This window comes from Anomaloglossus baeobatrachus, chromosome 6 (genome assembly GCF_048569485.1).
Source record: "Anomaloglossus baeobatrachus isolate aAnoBae1 chromosome 6, aAnoBae1.hap1, whole genome shotgun sequence".
NCBI lineage: Eukaryota > Metazoa > Chordata > Amphibia > Anura > Aromobatidae > Anomaloglossus > Anomaloglossus baeobatrachus.
The window spans coordinates 69,338,917-69,362,088 of NC_134358.1; the positions used below are offsets into that span (position 1 = coordinate 69,338,917).

At 41.9% G+C, this 23,172-nt stretch overlaps 1 protein-coding gene across 50 annotated transcripts in view; it reads right to left on the reverse strand.

Annotated features, from left to right (window-relative positions):
- The window catches only part of RIMS2 (regulating synaptic membrane exocytosis 2), a 990,720-nt gene that overhangs the window by 142,067 nt on the left and 825,481 nt on the right, over positions 1-23,172 (reverse strand). For 8 of the 50 annotated variants that reach the window (XM_075352978.1, XM_075353004.1, XM_075353012.1 and 5 more), the window contains one exon: positions 11,041-11,073. The exons of 39 other annotated variants lie outside the window; for them this stretch is intronic. In XM_075352978.1, coding sequence (XP_075209093.1) covers positions 11,041-11,073 — 33 coding nt within the window. Of the gene's footprint in view, positions 1-4,423; positions 4,460-11,040; positions 11,074-23,172 lie in introns of all 50 variants that reach the window. 3 more of the 50 variants (XM_075353016.1, XM_075353017.1, XM_075352980.1) reach the window with 2 other exon arrangements.

Here is a 23,172-nt window from a genome sequence, read left to right on the forward strand (position 1 = left end):
GACACCACACGTACTGGAAACACGGACTTGTGCAAGGGGCCTTAAGCAGAGAGGAAGTGCAGTACGAAGACATAACTGACAGGTGTGACGCAGTTTAGGAAAGAAGGCAGCTACGGTATTCTAACCTTTTACAGCACCGTTAATGCCTCCACTGGGTAATTGCTACACAGACTTCATGGTGATGCTACGAGCATACAACAAATGACTCTGCTGATAAAATCTACTACACATAATTAAGCCCAGCCATGCAAGAACTGCGGAGAATATGATGAGAACTGCAGAATACGACCTCATTCAATGCACTGCGAACAAACACCCCAGATGTTGCATGGTGAATGTGGTCTGCAGCTACTAAAGGTTTGCAATGAGCAAATGCCTAGCTGTAAAAGCAATGGAGACCACAAAAGTATGGAGAGGAAAGTCAGTGTTGTAGCATCCCTGCCAGCCAATCCGAGTAACAGAAGAACAGAGTGTTGTAATAATCATTACTATTGTATCGCGTGGAGTGTTTATATGATGGACTTACAGGTAAAGACAGCAGATAGATAGATTAAATGCAGAAAAAGCAGTGTCTTTTTTTCATCCATGTGCATAATGGCAACATTTCTGGTTATTGATTGTTGAGATTTTATCAACCTTGACAAAGGCTCAAATATCAATGAGTTGAAATGTTGCCATCATGCACACGGGCAAATAAACCACTGTTTTTCAGCATTTATATTTTTTTGGTTCCATGAGTTACCTGGGTCACAAATAAAGAGAGAAAGAAAAAAAAAAAAGATAAGAAAGAAAAAAAAAAGAAAGAAAGAAAGAAAGAAAGAACGGGAAGGTAGTAAAAGAGGGAAGGAAGGAAGGAAGGGTAGGAAGTGAGGGGAGGAAGGAAGGGAGGGAAGGGAGGAAGGAAGGAAGGAAGGAGGAAAGGGAGGAAGGGAAGGAGGAAAGGGAGGAAGTGAGGGAAGGAAGGGAGGGAAGGGAGGGAGGAAGGAAAGGAAGGGAGAGTAGGAAGGAAGAGAAGGGGAAAGGAAGGGAAGGAAGGGAAGGAAGGCAGGGAAGGAAAGGAGGGTAGGAAGGGTGGGAAGGAAGGAAGGAAAGGAAGATAGAAAAAAGGAAGAAATAAAGGGAAGGAAGGGTGGGAAGGAAGGAAAGAAAGGGAGGGAGAGAAGGAAGGAAGGATGGGAAGCAAGGAAGGGAAGGGATGGAAGGAAGAAAGGAAGGGAGGAAAGGAAGGAAAGAAAGAAGGAAGGAAGGGAAAGAAAGAAAATAAAATGGAAACAGCAATAGATAAAAAGCGGGTGCCAAGCTTCTCCCAGCCAATGCCAAACCTATAAAAAAAATGACGTTATTATCCTATGTGGTGATGTTTTCAGTTCAAGGTTGAGAAAGGATCATACCTTGAATAGAAATGTCGCCACATGGGCTAATAAAGTTCACCTATATCGCACTTTATCTTCTTGGTGTGCTGCTTACAATTATTAATTTGTGATAGATAGATAGAGGGATAGATAGATAGAGGGATAGATAGAGGGATAGATAGATAGATAGATAGATAGAGGGATAGATAGATAGATAGATAGATAGATAGATAGAGGGATAGATAGATAGATAGATAGATAGATAGATAGATAGAGGGATAGATAGATAGATAGATAGATAGATAGATAGATAGATAGATAGATAGATAGATAGATAGATAGAGGGATAGATAGATAGAGGGATAGATAGATAGAGTGATAGATAGATAGATAGATAGATAGATAGATAGATAGATAGATAGAGGGATAGATAGATAGATAGATAGATAGAGGGATAGATAGATAGATAGATAGAGGGATAGATAGATAGATAGATAGATAGATAGACAGATGGATGGAGAGATAGATAAATTAGATTCCTGAAATAAGAGGACACGTTGCAAGATTCATATAAACTATAGATATTTTTCCATGATCCTGTACATTCTGCGAGCTACAGCCTGAAAAGGAAAATGACATAATGCTGCTCCTGCCAGGTTATTTATCCTATATTCGGTCAGCACATTGCTAATCCTGCACTGATCGGTATAATTTGCAAAGTAACCATAAAAAAACAAGAAATGTTATAATTTACAATTTATTAAAAATCCTCTCCATTCTCAAGACCGGAGTGATTTTTTATCCTACTGTACACAGCTTATTGCTTGGGTTACCGGCCACCCTGAATTTTCAGAGTAGCCGGTTTGCTAGGCAAGGAGTGGACGCTGCTTGCAGGTTCTATGGTTTGGAGCTTGCAAACTCCACTTTAAAACTGATTTGGTGCAGATCTGTCATTTTGTAAAGACAAAGTTGTATCTGCCAGCAGAGTTGGAGAGTCCAGAGTTCGGAACGGTGGAGTGGCCATGCCGCTGCTCCGAGCTGTCAATCAGTAGTGCAGAGCCCACGAGCAAACAGGAGGCAGTAGAGCGGTGCAGAAGAAGATGAAACCAACCCTTTACAGTCTCAAGCACTTGGTCGTATCATGGCTCTGTGTATGCCCCAAATTGTACAATACTGTAGTACGCCACTTGTCCAAGATGTTGGGACCATACAGTATTTCAAGACAAACTTTGTGCCCATTAATTATAACAGGGTGTTAAAGAGTAGGAGGAAGTGAGCAGATTGAAATAGTTTTATAGTGAAAGATTTATTATAATGTCTTATTTGCTATTTTTTTTCATCCTTGCTCTTCCTAAGCTTAGGAGTCCAGTAAGAGTCCAGTAGGCGGTTCTAATCAGTGATTGACAGCCCTACCTATAGGAAGGCGCATACAAAAGCAACTGTAAAGGCTGCTTTACACCAGACAACCTATCGTGCGATAGATCGTCGGGGTCACGGTTTTTGTGACGCACATCCGGCATCGCTGGCGATGTCGGCCTGTGTGACACCTCCTAGCGACGCAATATCGCTCACAAATCGTGAGTCGTGTACTGCTCGCTAGGTTCCATAATATCGTTTAATTTAGTTGATCATCGTTTCCGTGGTAGCACACGCCGCTCCGTGTGACACCACGGGAACGATGAGCAGCTCACCTGCCTCCCGCGGCCGCCGCCGGCTATGTGGAAGGAAGGAGGTGGGTGGGATGTTTACATCCTGCTCATCTCCGCCCCTCCGCTTCTATTGGCCGGCGGCCGTGTGACGTCGCTGTGACGCTGAACGTCCCTCCCACTTCAGGAAGTGGACGTTCGCCGCCCACAGCGAGGTCGCACGAGAGGTAAGTATGTGTGACGGGGGTTACTGACTTTGTGCGACACGGGCAGCGATTTGCCCGTGACGCAAAAAGGACGGGGGCGGGTACGATCGATTGTGAAATTGCACAAATCGGTCGTACCGTGTAAAGCAGCCTTTAGTCATTGAATAGTCCATCAATTGGACCAAAGAGTATGAAAAGTTACAGAAGATTTTGTCAGGGTCTGGGAGATTCTCTTCCATTTGTCTGGCACTATAACTATAGGTGTCTTTATTAGAGTGAAGAATTTTGGACACAAAGGGAGTGAAAATGGGGAACCATGGTTTGCCTATTTGGCTAGATGGACAAGCTGAAACCAGTGAGACTACAGCGTTTTACGCAATATATAGTGAAGAAATGTTCAGAAAATAACAATCCAAAACTTCAAAATGTTCGTGGATCTCACGGCACAATCTCTGCTGCCAAATAATTAATTCCTTTGCTAAGAGCCGTGGATTCTAGTAATATGGAAATGATATATCTTGTCAAACACGGAACAGAACTGTCCTATAAAGTGCAATGGTGCTTAGAGATTCAGGTGAGGTGCCCCTACAGCGACCCAACGGGTACATTCATCATTGAGCACCATATTAAAAAAAAAAAAAGACATTATTCTGAAAGTATTAATCTTAGAGTTGTCACCGTGAGATCACAGTGTACAGGACAAAGACAATCAATATATAATAATCTATTCTTCTCAGTATTATTAAAGATCTATGGCGGGTATTTAATTCCTTTTCTAGAAGCAAAAGTTGACTCTGCACTCAAAAGGTTTTTGGGGTCAAATGCAAAATCTGTAACAGCCTCCTACCTAATACCAGAGTAGGTCATCAATAGCATGATCATGGACAATCCCTTTAACTGAGATACCAGGGGTATTGCTTTGAAATTTGGCTAGGAATCAGCATGGAGTCTCTAAATCTAATGCAGAAATTAAAAATATTGTCCGTCTCTGACAACTGGTGGTAGATGTTCTGGTGGGACATCTGTATGATCCACAAGAACCTGGGGTCTACTGCCTCCACTATGGTTTCTATACATTTCAGAGAAGAGCACATTCTGCGAGAAACCAGCAATAAATGTGAGAAATAGGATCTTTATTAAAAAAAAACACTGATATAAGAAGACAAAAAAGGTCACACCACACCCAAAAACACAGCGTGCTTCTCACTAAGTCCCATACCTGGATCCCCATTCTCTTGTTCTGCCGTCCTGTCTTCTAGAAATAAAAAATGGTAAATGTAATGGAAAACTGAAATGGAAAACAATGATATAACACGAGGATAAGAGCAAAATCAGAAGGTAACAAAACATGGAAAATAAAAGAAAAGCAAAACACACATGTAACCAGCAGACACTGAGCGGAGGAAAGATGGATGATGGACGGTAGATGGGCTGCTACTACACAGACTATGTGTGACCCTTTTTTCCATTATATTTCATAAATATCTTCTAGTCAATAACTTACCCCACAAATCTGATCTTTTTATACATCTTTTTAAATTGCTATTTTTTTTTTTTGAAGGGACAGTACTGAATCTTTAATCTGTGAGATTTATCAGTTATCAATACTTTACCTGTAATTACGGTTTACTGCTAATTATTGAATGAGCTCGCTCATATCTATACTGATCTCATCTATATATACAACAAATATTACAACAGCACCACTACTATATGAAAAGGGTGGGTGACAAGTCCCTAAAGCAACCAACAACACTGCCATAGATAAAAGACAAAAAGAGGCAGCACTTCCATTATACTTGCAGTGAAAAGCCGGACTTTGATAGCACTATGGTGACGTTTTGGTTCAAATGAACCTTTCTCAAGCCTTTTTTGTCTTCTACCCATCCTTCCATCTATCTCAATATATAGCTAGCTATCTGTTGATCTATCTATCCTTTCATCCATCTCAATATCCATCTCTCTATCCATCCATCCATCTCAATATCTAGCTAACTATCCATCCATCTAACTATCCATCCATCCATCTAACTATCCATCCATCCATCTAACTATCCATCCATCTAACTATCCATCCATCCATCTAACTATCCATCCATCCATCTAACTATCCATCCATCTAACTATCCATCCATCCATCTAACTATCCATCCATCCATCTAACTATCCATCCATCTAACTATCCATCCATCCATCTAACTATCCATCAATCTAACTATCCATCCATCCATCTAACTATCCATCAATCTAACTATCCAGCCATCCATCCATCCAACTATCCATCTATCCAACTATCCATCCATCCATCCATCCAACTATCCATCCATCCATCTAACTATCCATCCATCCATCTAACTATCCATCCATCCAACTATCCATCCATCCATCCAACTATCCATCCATCAAACTATCCATCCATCAAACTATCCATCCATCTAACTATCCATCCATCTAACTATCCATCCATCTAACTATCCATCCATCTAACTATCCATCCATCTAACTATCCATCCATCTAACTATCCATCCATCTAACTATCCATCCATCTAACTATCCATCCATCCATCTAACTATCCATCAATCTAACTATCCAGCCATCCATCCATCCATCCAACTATCCATCTATCCATCCATCCATCCAACTATCCATCCATCCATCCATCCATCTAACTATCCATCCATCCAACTATCCATCCATCCATCTAACTATCCATCCATCAAACTATCCATCCATCAAACTATCCATCCATCAAACTATCCATCCATCTAACTATCCATCCATCTAACTATCCATCCATCTAACTATCCATCCATCTAACTATCCATCCATCTAACTATCCATCCATCTCACTATCCATCCATCTAACTATCCATCCATCTAACTATCCATCCATCTAACTATCCATCCATCTAACTATCCATCCATCTAACTATCCATCCATCTCACTATCCATCCATCCATCTCACTATCCATCCATCCATCCATCCATCCATCCATTCAATTATCCATCCATCCAACTATCCATCCATCCATCTATCTAATTATCCAACCATCCATCCATCTCACTATCTATCTCACTATCCATCCATCCAACTATCCATTCATCCATCTAACTATCCATCCTTCCATCTAACTATCCATCCTTCCATCTAACTATCCATCCATCCATCCATCTAACTATCCATCCATCTCACCATCTATCTCACTATCCATCCATCCATCCATCTCACTAACCATCCATCCATCTCACTATCCATCCACCCATTTATCTATGTGTGCGATTGCTTTATATTATATGTGTGCTTGTGATGGCAGTGACTGCTATTATTGTGAATTTGATATAACATTTCTTTTTCTTTTTATTGACCTGTGTTGCACCATTTGTTACTACATTAAGCAGTTAAACCACAAATTCAGCTCTGCTACATGTGAACCAATACAGTAACTCCGCTGCAACCTGTACAATTTTCTGTATATAAATGTCATTCATCAACGCCCGGGCTTGAAATAGCAGCAAGTCATCTTCCCTTTGCCACTGTAGTCTTCAAGTTATCTCAAGAGAATGAACATTGCTGGTGCGCTATCTGTATGTATACAGCATGCGGGATGGATGTCATACTGGCCAGTCACTACTAGTGAAAAAGGATATTTTTTGTTTCCCATGGGAGGTGATCTGTGACCTTAAAAATACAGTAAAAAAGCTTTGATCTGGCATCTAAAAGGCAAATTAATGACAAAGTATTCTGCAAACAAAGCCACTCTTTCCCAAACAGGGGCTCTCAGCTCCATATGTGTCATGGGGTATGTAATGACTGGACAGGGGTCACTAGGCTGGCTGTCAAACCCTGCACTGTCCCTCATCTCAGAGATAGGCTTGATGGTAGCCAGGTCTGAACCCCGAGCGTGACCCTAACTCCTGTCCGGACTCTGATCTTACTCCCCCCTCTCCCACACCCTGGGGAGGACGGGAAAACAAAAAGACAAAACCCCACGGACAAAGGAGAATGGAAACTCGTACACACAGCATTCAAAACACACAGGAGAGACAATATGTGTACTGGGGAACAACGAAAAAGGGATGGAAGTAACGCACAAGAGGGGAACAATCAAACCACTCAAAATGCAACACGGATCACCATAAATAGGATAACCACCAAGACCGGGATCGCTGGAGCTTATGCTGAAGCCATCATTGGCACATACTGGAAGAAAACTGGGCTTTAAATAGAGAGGAGACAGCTGCACGTGTAAATTGGTAACCTGAGCTTTTAGGTCCTGCTCAAAAGTCTGCAGAAATTAACTCCTGCAGAGCTGAAGACCAGTGAACCTGAACCAGCCGATGCCCGGCTCTGGCTGAACAATCCAGAAGTCTCAGGTTGCCTGTCAGACTCTGCAGTGTGAACATAGTCTTACGACGTCGTGCCAGCAGGTGTGTGCAGAGCCGAACATCGCATGACAATATGTGGCTCCTCCACTGGTTGCATCTTCATATCTTTGAATATCAGTGGCATCTGAGATGCCATAGTATTACAAAACATGAAGCTATGGTTATAGCTGGAGTTAAAGCAAAAAGATTTTGTCCAATGGCCACGTCGTTAGTCTATGGTTGGCGGCCCAGAGTCCTGCGGACCTACTACCTGCCACGTTCCTGACACCTTTACTGAACTAGAAGGCCACTATGACATTGTGCTTGCACTGCACCATAACGTAATGCCATCCCAGTGGCTACTAGTAATCAGAAGAGGCCCTGGGTATGTTATAGGTAATAAGAGGTCCACAGAGATATCTAGCAGCTACGGACCACTGACATACATGGCCTCTGACCAGGGAACTGCAAATCTTTTTGGTAATCTCACTGACAGTTACAGGTGTGTCTCTTAATTCTGGGTAGGAGCTGTAACCAGCCAGACATGTTTCATGCAGAGGCTATTGCTTTATATTACATGACAGCCATTCAGATAAGCACATAAATGGCTCAAGTCCAACAAAACAGGAGGACCTGAGTGATGGCCTCCCTGAAAGACGTTCATATTATTGGATATTTCGCTGGTGTTTTCCATGTGATTCTGTCACATTTAAATACCTAGTATCGTCACTATGCTTAAAGTGCCTCCTAAAGCAAAAGCAGATTGTAAAGTATATAAACTATAAAGGAAAGGAACTTCAAGATTCAAGGCCTTAATGCAATTTTTTAGCCCACCTACAGTATGTTGTATTCAATTCGGAAACTTTAACAACTGCTTTGAACTTCTAAAGATTCCCTCACCTAAGTAAGGTCAATCTATCTATCTCTATTTATCTATCTACTCCGACATTAACTTTTCTTTCTAAAGTCCGTGTTTGAGTTAGAGCACCGGACACCCGGTGTCCAGTACGAACCCTCAACTTTACCATTCGGGGTTGCTCATCCCTAGTAGCATGAGCGCTTACTGCATACTGTATCATCGAGTTCAATGCATAAACTGTATTCATCTAATGGGCAGCTTCTCTCATTGTCCGGGGACAGGTGAGAGCACTACGGCTTAATAGCATCCAATGATTAGTGGCAGCTCTCATGTCACAGTCTATCTATCTATGGGCTCCTGCTGACCGACGTACTTTTAACCCGTGTGCAATCTGCCAAAACACCAGATCACACTCAGACGAACGTTGTATGTCATCCACATATCCGATTTCACAACATGTACGAGTTTGATCCAATTATCAGATCACAGTCGGCCATGCAAGTCAATGGGTCCATAAAAACCATCAGACTGCAGTCGGATGACATCTGAGTGCAGTCTGATTTTCACGGTCTGACATAATGGAAACATTTCTCCATCTTCTCCTCATCCAAAAAAATCGGATCACACAATAATCATACTCTGATCAGAATGGGATGTGCATAATCGACCCAATTCTCTTGAATGAGAGAATACAAGGTCATCTGCACCTAACCTACTATCTATCTATAGATCTAATATTTATCTATCTAATATCTATCCATCTAATATCCATCTATCTATCTATCTATGTGTTTCATATACATTAAAATTCTAAACCAAATGTTAGAAATGGCCACTGACTAGATACAGATAAAAATGCCCTGCCCATAGTTTTCTGCACCTGGAACTGAATCTCATAATAGTGAAATGATTATATAAACCTGCCAGCCAAATATCACATTTTGATTGACATTCTTACTTCCAATTCATTATTAGAAATTTTTAGACACCAATATAAATCCAATAGGGGTTGTCCTCCAGTCATGCTCAGAGAAGGATCCTAAGGGAAAGCCTCAATTTAATAGGACATGTAATTGGGGATTGTCTTGGCAGGAAAACCACTTTAAGATACTGACAGATCAATGATGCAAACCAATGGACACATACCAATAGACTTCAATGCACGGGTGCAACCTGTACAGCCGCACAGGGGTCCAAGAGGTAAGGGGGCCACGATCACTCCCAAATCAGTTGGAATTGTGCATTATGATGAACTATTGGACTGCAAAGGGCCCATATACCATTCTTGCACTGGGACCCTCTTCTGTCTGTGTCTGGCAGTGTTCAATGCGCTTTATTGCTATATTTATAGTGTAATATCATCACTCAGTATGCTGTATGTCATTTATTAAAACTTGGGGTGGCACGGTGGCTCAGTGGTTAGCACTGCAGTCTTGCAGCGCTGGGGTCCTGGGTTTGAATCCCACCAAGGACAACATCTGCAAGGAGTTTGTATGTTCTCTGTGTTTGTGTGGGTTCCTCCAGGTTCTCAGATTTCCTCCCACACCCCAAAGACATACAGACAGGGAATTTTGATTGTGAGCCCCAATGGGGACAGTGTTCCTGATGTATGTAAAGCGCTGCAGAATATGTTAGCGCTATATAAAAATATATATTTTTTTAACTTCTATTCTTTACGTGATCATAAATGTTAAACACTGTAATAAGTCACATGCAGAGAACTATATCATACAGCTAATATTAAATATTGGTTGTGTGTTACACATAACTGTAAACATCTTTTCTGCCTACTGACATTGAGAAGCCAAAGGGATGTAGACCTCGATAGGTGGCCACGTCTACGGATCAAACGCCACGTCTAAAGAACACACTTTTGTCTCCCGATTTTTCTAACCATTGGTTCTCATTGAATTCTGTTAATCATTATTTCATTTTATTGCAATGAGTTCAATATATCCAGGTATTTCTAAAGCCAACATTGTATAGTACTTCCTTCGTGAGGCAACACATTGGGCAATTTGTACGATTTTGGGCATCTGAGTATAAAAAACCCCATTACAACTAGATAAGATGTAAAGAATGGAAACCACTATAATTAATGAAATGGGTGCACTGTGGTAGCCAGAAACATTACCAAATTGGGGCTAGAATAACAGGCAGCTAAGGGGGCAGTAAAAAGAGCTTTCTATGTCCACTATGTCCTAGAGGAGAGAAGACTGTCTATTAACATACAAAGGGATTCTTTACTGTAAGAGCAATGAAACTATGATTAACTCTGCCAGAGTTCATTGAAACATTGTAAAAGGGACCATGACCGCTCTATTATATTACAGACAATCTGTATTACATGGGGCATTAATCTAGGAAAGGATAGAAAAGCTCTGAAGGTGCCTATTGTAAAGATTTCTGAAGTGTAGCATCTTCCGGTTCTTGTTTCTTAATTCCGAGATAATAGTTTTCACACAGTTGTCATAAGGGATAACCAAACTTTTTTTTTTTCTGTTTATGTTTCCTATTAAATTATTCGTTAGGATGAAACGAGACATGCACAGAACAGACAAAGCAACAATGACAAAGACAAAGAAGAAGCAAAGATTCGAGACACAGACCTGAGCTTCGTCTTCGCGGCAAGTCCAAGTCTTCTGTGGCAACACCGTGCAATGACAGACAGAGACAAAGGAGATGGGAGTGAGTGTAAGACTCGGAGAAGAAAGCAATGGACACTCAAGGAAAAAAAAAATAAACACTTTGCACAGGTTGAGAAAAGGCACAAATTGTACGCAGACAGATGGCACAGAATGAACAGGAACAAAAAGACAAAGGACAATAGAAAAGAGACTCCGAGAACACAAAAGTTACGGGTGAAAATCATTGGGAAGGCAATTCACCAAGTGAAGAAGTTGGTCAATCAATAACTATACAAAATGACAGTTATAGAGAAGTACACAAAAGCCCCACACAACTCAATAAAATGAAAAAATAAAATATATAACACTCACCAATACACGCATTGGGATGACTTAAAGTTTATCTGTTGCACTATATCATATTGTGATATCACTGTACATATATGATTAATAGACCTCTTTAAAAAAAATAAATAAATATATACCATATATATATATTATATATATATATACACACACACACACATACATACATACACAGTGCCTTGCAAAAGTATTCGGCCCCTTGAATTTTTCAACCTTTTCCCACATTTCAGGCTTCAAACATAAAGATAAAAAACTTAAATGTTATGATGAAGAATCAACAACAAGTGGGACACAATTCTGAAGTTGAACGAATTTTTTTGCTTGTTTTAAACTTTTGTAAAAAATAATAAACTGAAAATTGGGGCGTGCAATATTATTCATCCCCTTTACTTTCAGTGCAGCAAGCTCACTCCAGAGGTGCATTGAGGATCTCTGAATGATCCAATGTTGTCCTAAATGACTGATGATGATAAATATAATCCCCTGTGTGTAATCAAGTCTCTGTATAAATGCACCTGCTCTGTGATAGTCTCAGTGTTCTGATTAAAGCACAGAGAGCATCATGAAGACCAAGGAACACAACAGGCAGGTCTGTGATACTGTTGTGGAGAAGTTTAAAGCCGGATTTGGTTACAAAAAGATTTCCAAAACTTTAAACATCCCAAGAAGCACTGTGGAAGCGGTCATATTGAAATGGAAGGAGTATCATACCACTGCAAATCTACCAAGACCCGGCCGTCCATCCAAACTTTCATCTCAAACAAGGAGAAGACTGATCAGAGATGCAGCCAAGAGGCTCATGATCACTGTGAATGAACTGCAGAGATCTACAGCTGAGGTGGGAGAGTCTGTCCATAGGACAACAATCAGTCGTACACTGCACAAATCTGGCCTTTATGGAAGAGTGGCAAGAAGACAGCCATTTCTCAAAGATATCCATAAAAAGTATTGTTTAACGTTTGCCACAAGCCACCTGGGAGACACCAAACAAGTGTTAGAAGGTGCTCTGGTCAGATGAAACCAAAATCGAACTATTTGGCACAATGCCAAATGATATGTTTGGTGTAAAAGCAACACAGCTCATCACCCTGAACACACCATCTCCACTGTCAAACATGGTGGTGGCAGCATCATGGTTTGGGCCTCCTTTTCTTCAGCGGGGACAGGTAAGATGGTTAAAATTGATGAGAAGATGGATGGAGCCAAATACAGGACCATTCTTGAAGAAAACCTGTTGGGAGTCTGCAAAAGACCTGAGACTATCTCTATCCAACCTCACTCAGCTCCAGCTATTTGGAAATGAAGAATGGGCAAGAATTCCAGTCTCTCGATGTGCAAAACTGATAGAGACATACCCCAAGCGACTTGCAGCTGTAATCGCAGCAAAAGGTGGCACTACAGAGTATTAACTTAAAGGGTATGAATAATATTGCAAGCCCCACTTTTTAATTTATTAATTTAAAAAAAAAAGTTTAAAATAAGCAATAAGAAAAAAAAGGTTGAAAAATTCAAGGGGGGCGAATACTTTCGCAAGGCACTATATATATATTTCATGTATACTTCTACTGGATAAAAATATAAATGCAACAATTTTTGTTTTTGCATCTATTTTTCAGGAAGGTAAATTCTGAAGATCTAAGCCTTTCTCCATGTACACAAAAAGCCTTTTTCTCTCAAATATTGTTCAGAAATTTGTGTAAATCTGCGTTAGTGAGCACTTCTCCTTTACAGAGATAATCCATCCACCTCACGGGTGTGGCATATCAAGATGCTGATTAGACAGCATGATTATTGCACAGGTGTGCCTTAGGCTGGCCACATTAAAAGGCCATTTTTCAATGTGCAGTTTTACTGTATTAGGGGAGTCCGGGAGATCATAAAACCAGTGACCTCCATTTACCTCACGCAATGCAACACATCTCCGAATAGAGTTGACCGAATTATTGTTTCCTGTAGGATGTTTTCCACTCCTCTTCAATGGCTGTCTGAAGATACATGACATTGGCGGGAACCTGAACACGCTGTCGTATACGCCGATCCAGAGCATCCCAAAAATGCTCAGTAGTCAGTATGCTGTCATGCAAAAACTGTGATGTTTTCAGCTTCCAGGAATTGTATACAGATCCTTGCAACATGGGGCCATATATTACGGCAAAATAAGGTGATGGTTGTGCATAAATGGCACAACAATGGCCTCAGGATGTCATCACGGTATCTCTGTGTACTCAGAATGGCATCAATAAAATGCACCTGTGTTCGTTGTCCATAAGATACACCTCCCCATACCATAACCCCACCGCCACCATGAGCCACTCAATTCCCAATGTTGACATCAGCAAACCGCTCACCTACGTGATGCCGTCTGCGCAGCATAGCGAAAACCGGGATTCATCCGTGAACCGAAAACCTCTCCAATGTGCCAGATGCCATTGCATGTGAAGCTTATGCCCATGCAAGTTGGTTACGATGACAAACTGCAGACAGGTGAAGACCCCGATGAAGATGACGAGCAACAGATGAGGTTTCCTGAGACAGTTTCTGACAGTTTGTGAGAAATTATTTGATTATGAAAACCGATTGTTGCAGCCGCTGTCTGGGTGGCCGGTCTCAGATGATCTAGGACAGTGTTTCTCAACTCCAGTCCTCAAGACCCACCAACAGATCATGTTTTCAAGTTTTCCTCAATATTAGACAGGGAATAAAATCCATCACCTGTGCAACTTTAAGGAAATTCTGAACACCTGATTGAGGAAAACCTAAAAACATGATTTGTTGGCGAGTCTTGAGGACTGGAGTTGAGAAACACTGATCTAGGAGGTGAAGATGCTGATGTGAAGGTCCTGGGCTGGTGTGGAAACACACGGTCTGTGGTTGTGAGGCCGGTTGGATGTATGGCCAAATGCTCTGAAATGTCTTAGGAGACGGCCTATGCTAGAGAAATGAACATTCAATTCATGGGCAACAGCTCTGGTGGACATTCCTGCAGTCAGCATGCCAATAACACACTCCCTCAAACTTTGAGACATCTGTGGCAATGTGCTGTGTGATAAAACTGCACATTTCAGAGTGGCCTTTTATTTTGGCCAGCCTAAGGCACACCTGTGCAATAATCATGCTGTCTAATTAGCATCCTGATATGTCACACCTGTGAGGTGGATGGATTATCTCAGCAAAGGACAAGTGCTCACCAATGCAGATTTAGACATTTGAGAGAAAAAGGCCTATTGTGTACAGAGAAAAAGTCTTACATCTTTCAGTTCAGCTCATGAAGAATAAGAAAAAAAAACAAACGTGCTGTGCCTATATTTTTGTTGAGTGTATAAGATAAAACGTGTATATTCAGTATGTATACATATATATGGAGAGAAAGCAATAAACAGAAATCTTATATATAGAGACAGAGAGAGAGAGAGCTATAGAGAGATCATATACATATGTAATAAAACATGTATATAGATGGATAGTTAGACATATATATATATATATATTTATATATTACAGTACAGACCAAAAGTTTGGACACACCTTCTCATCTCTAGAACAACTGTTAAGAGGAGCCTTTGTGCAGCAGGCCTTCATGGTAAAATAGCTGCTAGGAATCCACTGCTAAGGACAGGCAACAAGCAGAAGAGACTCGTTTGAGCTAAAGAACACAAGGAATGGACATTAGACCAGTGGAAATCTGTGCTTTGGTCTGATGAGTCCAAACTTGAGATCTTTGGATCCAACCACCGTGTCTTTGTAGAAAAGGTGAACGGATGGACTCTACATGGCTGGTTCCCACTGTGAAGCATGGAGGAGGAGGTGTGATGGTGTGGGGGTGCTTTGCTGGTGACATTGTTGGAGATTTATTCAAAATTGAAGGCATACAGAACCAGCATGCCTACCCCAGCATCTTGCAGCGGCATGCTATTCCATCCGGTTTGCGTTTAGTTGGACCATCATTTATTTTTCAACAGGACAATGACCCCAAACACACTCCAGGCTGTGTAAGGGCTATTTGACTAAGAAGGAGAGTGATGGAGTGGTACGCGAGATGACCTGGTCTCCACAGTCACCAGACCTGAACCCAATCGAGATGGTTTGGGGTGAGCTGGACTGCAGAGTGAAGGCAAAAGGGCCAACAAGTGCTAAGCATCTCTGGGAACTCCTTCAAGACTGTTGGAAAACCATTTCCGGTGACTACCTCTTGAAGCTCATCAAGAGACTGCCAAGAGTGTGCAAAGTAGTAATCAAAGCAAAAGGTGGCTACTTTGAAGAACCTAGAATATAAGACATATTTTCAGTTGTTTCACACTTTTTGAAGTATTTCATTCCACATGTTTTAATTCATAGTTTTGATGCCTTCAAAGTGAATCTTCAATTTTCAGAGTAATGAACATAAAGAAAACTCATTGAATGAGATGTGTCCAAACGTTTGGTCAGTACTGTATATATATATATATATATATATATATATATATATATATATACATACATACACATATACACATGATGATATGCCTTAGGGCTCCAGGTAAAGAGAGTCATGTAAGGACAGTTGAATGTGACTCAATGTGGTAATAACTGTATTAGTGGCCAGTAATCAATCAATCTCCATTCAGGTTACCAGCATTGTGCACAAACGCTCCAAATCCACAACCAAAAAATCTATACAAAATGTTCATACCATCTCTTATGCGGAGATACAATGCCTTAAGGTTACAGGCCGAAGCCTGAGGCTGCACCACTATGCGCCTCTGATAACAACAGGCCCCTCTGTAATGTCTGTCAGGTACAGTGTTGTCATGGAGACCTTGTTTGGATTAAAAATCACCCAATACATTAATGTCTTCTTTATACCTAGATGGTGGCACATATCGGTAATATTTCTGGGTAACATTGATGTACGTGGTGATTCCACGCCATATCTTCTGGAGAAGGCTACATCTCCCCTTTCTGGAGACAAGCTGTACCTCGTAGTTGTGCAGACTCAGGGCTTGGGCCTATAACCATTTATTAACATCTGAGAGATTCAATATAAAATGGTTCATAGAGAAAGCAAAAAAGAGAACAAAATTTGACATTTCCCACAGATCATGTCATGAAATCAATGTACCGTACAATACACAGTTTTTTTTTCTTTTGGTGTAGTTGTCCCTCATTTAATAATCTGTAGAAGTAAAATGAAGGTAAAAAAAAAATAAAAAAGTATTCTTTTACATTTGTTCATTGCCTCGTATCTGCTCAGCCTGCGGGTCAACATGGCAGGGAAAGTCTGTCATGAGAACAGACCCCTAGAATGGGAGTTTAATTCCAAAAAGGTACATTTGGCAATACAACAAGGAACGCATTTACATTTTGACCAACAAATTTGGCAGAACTTTCTGTTGAGATGAATGGGAACCCCCGCTACGATGTCGTAAAAGTAATGGGTATAAAAATGTACACAATAAATATGTTTGTAAGGCCTCGGTTCCACTTGCGCATAGCTTCCGATACGAATGCAGTCAGCTGCGAGTGTCAGCCAGTGTCATGCAACTGTGATCTGATCTTGCAATCAGATCACAGCTGCAGAGGAGAGGGGGAGGGAATATTTTCTCCCTCTCCTCTGCGGCCTGTCTCTGTGTACATCACACTGCGGTCGGATGACATGCGAATGCAGTGCGATGTTTCACATGCACCCATAGACTTGTATGGGTGTGTGAGCTGAGACTCGCTGCCAAACGAAGCATGTTGCGATTCATTTGTCATGCCGATATGGCATGAGAAATCAATCGCAGATAGACACTGCCCCATAGTTTTGCACTTGAGTGAAAGCAATCCGATATTTTATCAGATTGTACTTGTCCGTGCAAAACGCAAGTGGAACTGAGGCCTAAATCTGAGTTTTCTTGCAGATAATTCTGGTCTCATCAGTCTCCTTAATGGTCCCAATGGCCACTTGTGAGTGATCTCAGGCAGTTCATAATAACACGGCTACGTGGCCTCAACCTCGGCAATTGGGTCAGGTTTTAAGGATCAGGTATTGTGTGCAATAGAAAGTATGATGTTGACAGTCCTGGACATTTGCAAAAAGTCCATGTTTGTTAATGTGTGGGAAGGGGGTATGTTGACCTTGTACTTGGTAAAAGTCAGGATATGCCTACCTTAAATTTATATAAAAGCTGCTGTAGCCGCTCATGCAGAATGGATAACCTGAGACTAAAGGCTGCTTTACACGCAGCGACATCGCTAACAAGATATCGCTGGGGTCACGGAATTCGTGACGCACATCCGGCCTCGCTAGCGACGTCGTTGCATGTGACACTTACCAGTGACCGCTAACTATCCGAAAAGTGCCCAAAATCGTTAGTTGTTGACACGTCGTTCGTTTCCCAAAAATCGTTGCTCGTTTGATATGCAGGTTGTTCGTCGTTCCTGAGGCAGCACACATCGCTACGTGTGACACCCCGGGAACGAAGAACAACACCGTACCTGCGTCCTCCGGCAACGAGGTGGGAGTGACGTGAATGCGGCTGCTCTCCACCCCTCCGCTTCTATTGGTGGCCTGCTGTGTGATGTCGCTGTGACGCCGCACGAACCTCCCCCTTAAAAAAGAGGTTGTTTGCCGGCCACAGCAACGTTGTTAGGAAGGTAAGTTCGTGTGCCGCACACCAGCGATATTGTTCTCCACGGGCAGCGATTTGCCCGTGACGCACAAACGACGGGGGCGGGTGCAATCGCTAGCGATGTCGCAGCGTGTAAAGCGGCCTTTAGACTCCAGAGGTGGAGAGCATATAATGCTGAAGTAGTTTAAAAATCCCATGAAATTTTTAGTGGCTCTAGGTTAATATTTAGTGATTTAATCTTAAAGTTAATGTAAATGAGAAAATCTGAAAACGTGAATATATCTGAATAGATTTAAATGTGCTTATTGTGATAGCTAAAATGGATTATTCAGGAATGAAATCTAGACTCAAAAAGTGATGGTTAGAGGAGATAAATGAGTTCTCATTTTAGGTAGTTTCTCTGCAGTGACTCCACAAAATCCGGCTAGTCCCCGCCCAGGCGTCTCTCTGCCCTGTTGATGGACCGGTCTCTCCGTATGTACACACATGGGATGTGGGAGGGCAAAAAGTCAATTGGTGATCACAGTGGACTAATCAGGTCTATTCCTATAGTTTCCGGACTACTTTTCAAACAAGGTTTACTCTGAAATGCTGCAGAAAAATGTGATCTTTGATTACAATGTAAAGAAAGTTTGAGTTTCTGCCTTTAGGCTATGTGCGCACTTACCGGATTTTTCGCGGATTTTGCCGCGGATTTGCTGCATGTTTCGCTGCAGAAAATGTTCATAACATCTCTGCAGTGAATCACCAGCAAATCCTATGGAGAAAAAAAATCCTGTGCGCACTGGGCGGAATTTGACAGCTGCATGTTTTGCTGCGGGAATCCCGCAGCAAAAACAAGTGCATGTCACTTCTTTTCCGCACATCGCTGCGGGATTTCACTCCATTGACTCAATGTTAATCATGAAATCCCGCAGGGAATAACGCAGGCAGCAAATTCTGTGCGCTTCACTGCGTTTTCCTGCGTTATTCCCTGCGGTATTTCGCGGTTTACCTCCGGTAATGTGCATCGCTTGTCTGCGGTTTTGCAGGGAAGTGATGTCATTACAGGAAGAGGAAGCCGTGCAGAGAGTAAACACACACAGATCACAGACACACACACACATCACAGACACAGACACACATCACAGACATAGAACACAGACACAGACACATAGAACACACATAGAAAGAAAACGGAAATATAGAAAAAAAAGAACGTGGGCTCCGCTGCATATTTACCTTCCAGCCGAGGTAAGCACACAGCGGCGGCCCGGTATTCTCAGGCTGGGGAGGGAGAGGGGCAGGGGTAATGTCCCCCACCTCACTCCCCCTCCGGCAGCCGAGAATATCAGCCGCAGCTGCCCCGGCACTGTCGCATGCAATATGCGGCAATGCCGGCGTGTCCTCGGCTCTTCTTGCCACCGTGTAGCAGTGGTGGCAAGGTAATACAAGGGTTAATGGCGGTGGGGGACCACCGCCATTAACCCCAGGCTTGATCATGGCAGCGTCTATGTGACAGCTGACATGATCAACCCATAAGTAAAGTGAAAAAACACAGACACCAAAAAATCCTTTATTTTAAATAAAACAAACAAGCCTCGTTCACCATTTTATTAACCCCCCCAAACAAAGCTCCGGCGTAATCCACCGCTCCGGCGTAATCCACACAGCTCCAGCTCCTGCGTCCTGCACTGCTTCCATCCAGCCGCGACTGTCACAGACAGCGCTGAATGCAGCAGACAGCAGAGGTAATTACCGGTCATTTCCCACGGTCGGTAATGTGAACTCACTGCCGACCGTGGGAAATGTAGCGATCTGTCCTCTATCTATCCCTCTATCTATCTGTCTATCTATCTATCCCTCTATCTATTCTTCTCTCTATCTACTATCAGAATTAAATGTATTTTTTTTTTTTTCTTCAATGTGCTTTATTGCATTGAATGCAATAAAGCACATCCCAACCCGCACGCGGCAAAACCGCGGCAATACCGCGAACAATACCGCGGTAAAACCGCAGCAAACCACATGTGGTTTTCGGATGCGGTTTCCCGCGGTTTTTTACCGCGGGTGCGGTAATCTTTGAGGGCATGCGGAATTTTCTCAAGAAAATTCCACTTCCCAGTGCGCACAGAGCCTAAGAAGCTTAGTGTACGAGATTTCTTTTTGTAAGACTTTCTTGCAGTATATGCACCCTACTGTATAGAGAGTGACTAGACCAACATTGTGGATACACAATAATGTCCTGCAGTTATCTACCATTGAGAAGCAATATAGGACAACAGGAGAGAAAGGGACTTGTCCAGGACAATAGCTGCAAGCTTCACTGTTTATAATATACCTTTATAAAGGCCAACTGCTTAGGATGTGGGGCAATCAATAGGAACAAGTACAAAAGAAGGACCAGATTCAATTTCCATATGAAGTGCAAAAGGAATATGTACTGTCCATACTCCAAAATCACTCCAAAGAACGCTGCAATAGAGAGAGATATATACAGTAGATGATATATAGATAAAGAGATGGATGGATAGATAGAAAGATAGAAAAATAGATAAGAGATAGTGAGATAGATAAGAGATAGGTAGACAGAATTATACATACATAAGAGATAAACAGAATACTAGAACAGATGGATAGATAAGAAATAGAAAGATATAAAGATAGATAGATAGATAGATAGATAGATAGATGGAAAGACCGATAAGAGCTAGATAGATAAATAGATAGATAGATAGAAGCATAGATAGATAGATAAATAGATAGATAGAAGCATAGATAGATAGATAAATAGATAGATAGAAGCATAGATAGATAGATAGAAGCATAGATAGATAGAAGCATAGATGGATAGATAGAGGGATAGATAGATAGATAGATAGATAGATGGATAGATAGATAGATAGATAGATAGATAGATAGATAGATAGATAGATAGATGGATAGATAGATAGAGGGATATATAGATAGAGGGATAGATAGAGGGATAGATAGAGGGATAAATCGATAAGTAGACGGAAAGATAGAGATACATAAGAGATAGAGAGAAGGATAGAAAAATAGATAAGGAATAGACAGACGTAAAGATAGATAGACTGATGGAGAGCTAGTAATGGATAGATAGATAGCTCTCCTTTCTATATCGTAGAGTGTTGGCTCCACTTGTTGTGCAATCCTCGTATCTGATCAGTCACCTTGTTGCAGCAGGTGACGGGGGGGGGTCACATATTTTAATTCCATTTTATACTTACCAACATTCACATTCAAAATTTGGGACATTTTAGGCACATCCCAAAAGACTGCCCTGGATTACTGTTCAAACATCCAGGAAACTTAGGGCTTAGTTCTGTTTCCCCCCTCCCTTCATTGACCCAGATCCCATCAGTGTTTTGGCTTAGATTTTATCTGTGTCAGTTTTTATCATCAGCGTTTCATCAGTAGTTGTCGTATGCAAAAAAACAAACAAAAAAAAAAAAAATCAATGGAGGTTTGTAGCGAGTCTCCTAGCAAGCCGTCAATGTTTGGATGCACCCAGGATAGTGGCAATGTGCTGTTTAAGTTTTTCGTTTTTCACAGACTCATAGATTTGCACTAGTAAGTTTGATTAGTTACTCACATCAAAAACGGATGCTTCTCTTTTGTTCTTTTCTTATTTGTGGACACTCGAGCCATCAAACATAAAGACGTGAAAATCCCTATAGACTATAGATAGAGATGGAGATATGATGCATTATAGCCTCTTTTGGCTCTTCTCCACTTGCGATTTTCATGAGCGGGTGCGATCCGATTAAAAATTGGATTGCACTCGCACCAATGTTAAGCTATGAGGCATTGTCCTCTAGCTTCTTTTATACGATATGATTCGTGCTCTCGGTGAAATCACAGCATGCTGCGATTTGCAACGAGTCTACGCTCTCGCACCCCCATGCAAGCCTATGGGAGCGAGAAATAAAACGTAATACGGATGGCATACGCATGTCATACAGATGGCATACGCATGTCTCACGGATCCTTGACACTTGCATACAGCGTCGGACTGGCTACCGGAAGAATCTCCAGTAATACCAGGCCTGACTGCGGTTACATGCACTGAACTCCAGAGCTCTCACCTGAGCTCCGGAGTGCAGCCTGGACTGAACAGCGAACGCCGAGTGATTGATTCCCCGGCGATTGCAGTTCAGTTCATGACAGCTGCAGACAGACCGGGCTGATCTCTGGAGCTCAGGTGACAGATTCGGGGTTCAGTGCAGGTAACCGCAGCCAGGACTGGTATTACTGGAGATTTGTCCGGTAGCCAGTCTGACGCTGCTTGCATAGCACTCGCATGACGCTCGCATGTCATACGGATGCTATGTGAGAAAAAAAAACAAAACACCGTACGCAGACCATACACAGGACACTCGACTCACTTTTCTGGCCGAGTATCGTAGGGATTTTTTACTCGCAAGTGGACAAGAGCCCTTTGGGTCATACTCTCACTGATAAAGGATAGGTCATCATTGTCAGAGGAACTTCGAGCTGCACGGATCAGACACTGAATGTTTTATGTTTCTCATACACATTAGAGTAACATTGACCAAACCCGCCACTATCACCATCTAATGTGTATGGGGGCCCTGACAGGTAATTGTTGGGGGAGATAAGGATCGGGCATGTTTGATTTCAGATGTCCGATCCTTTCTTTTCCACTGCATAAGCCGCCAGGGGAGTCTGGCAGGGGCTCTCTCATAGGGAACACAGGAGTGCTCATGCAATGATCTCCTGCGTATGAGAGAGTTGGGTGAGATAACTGCCAGCTGAACGACATCTATATAAAGAGTATTGGTGGCTTCTCCCTGAAACACTTCATCTTTTTGAAGAAAACTTACTTTGAAATGCCAACAGGGGACTATATATCTCGGCTTACTAGTCCAAAATGGGTTCCCGACTGGCTTCTCCTTGCTATGCTCCAGTTGACTGACAGGTCTCTATGTGTGTGTCCATAGGGAGAGACCTGTCAATCAATGGGATTTGGGCAGGCATAGGACATCATTGTTAAAGGGAACCTACAATCAGTTTTTTGCAATTTCAAGAGCACCTGTCTGAACAAAATATACTATCATATGAATAGATTTGTAAAGCACATCTTCGGAACAAGAGTGTTTCTACAAGACATGTAAGTTTGGAGCGTCCATACAAT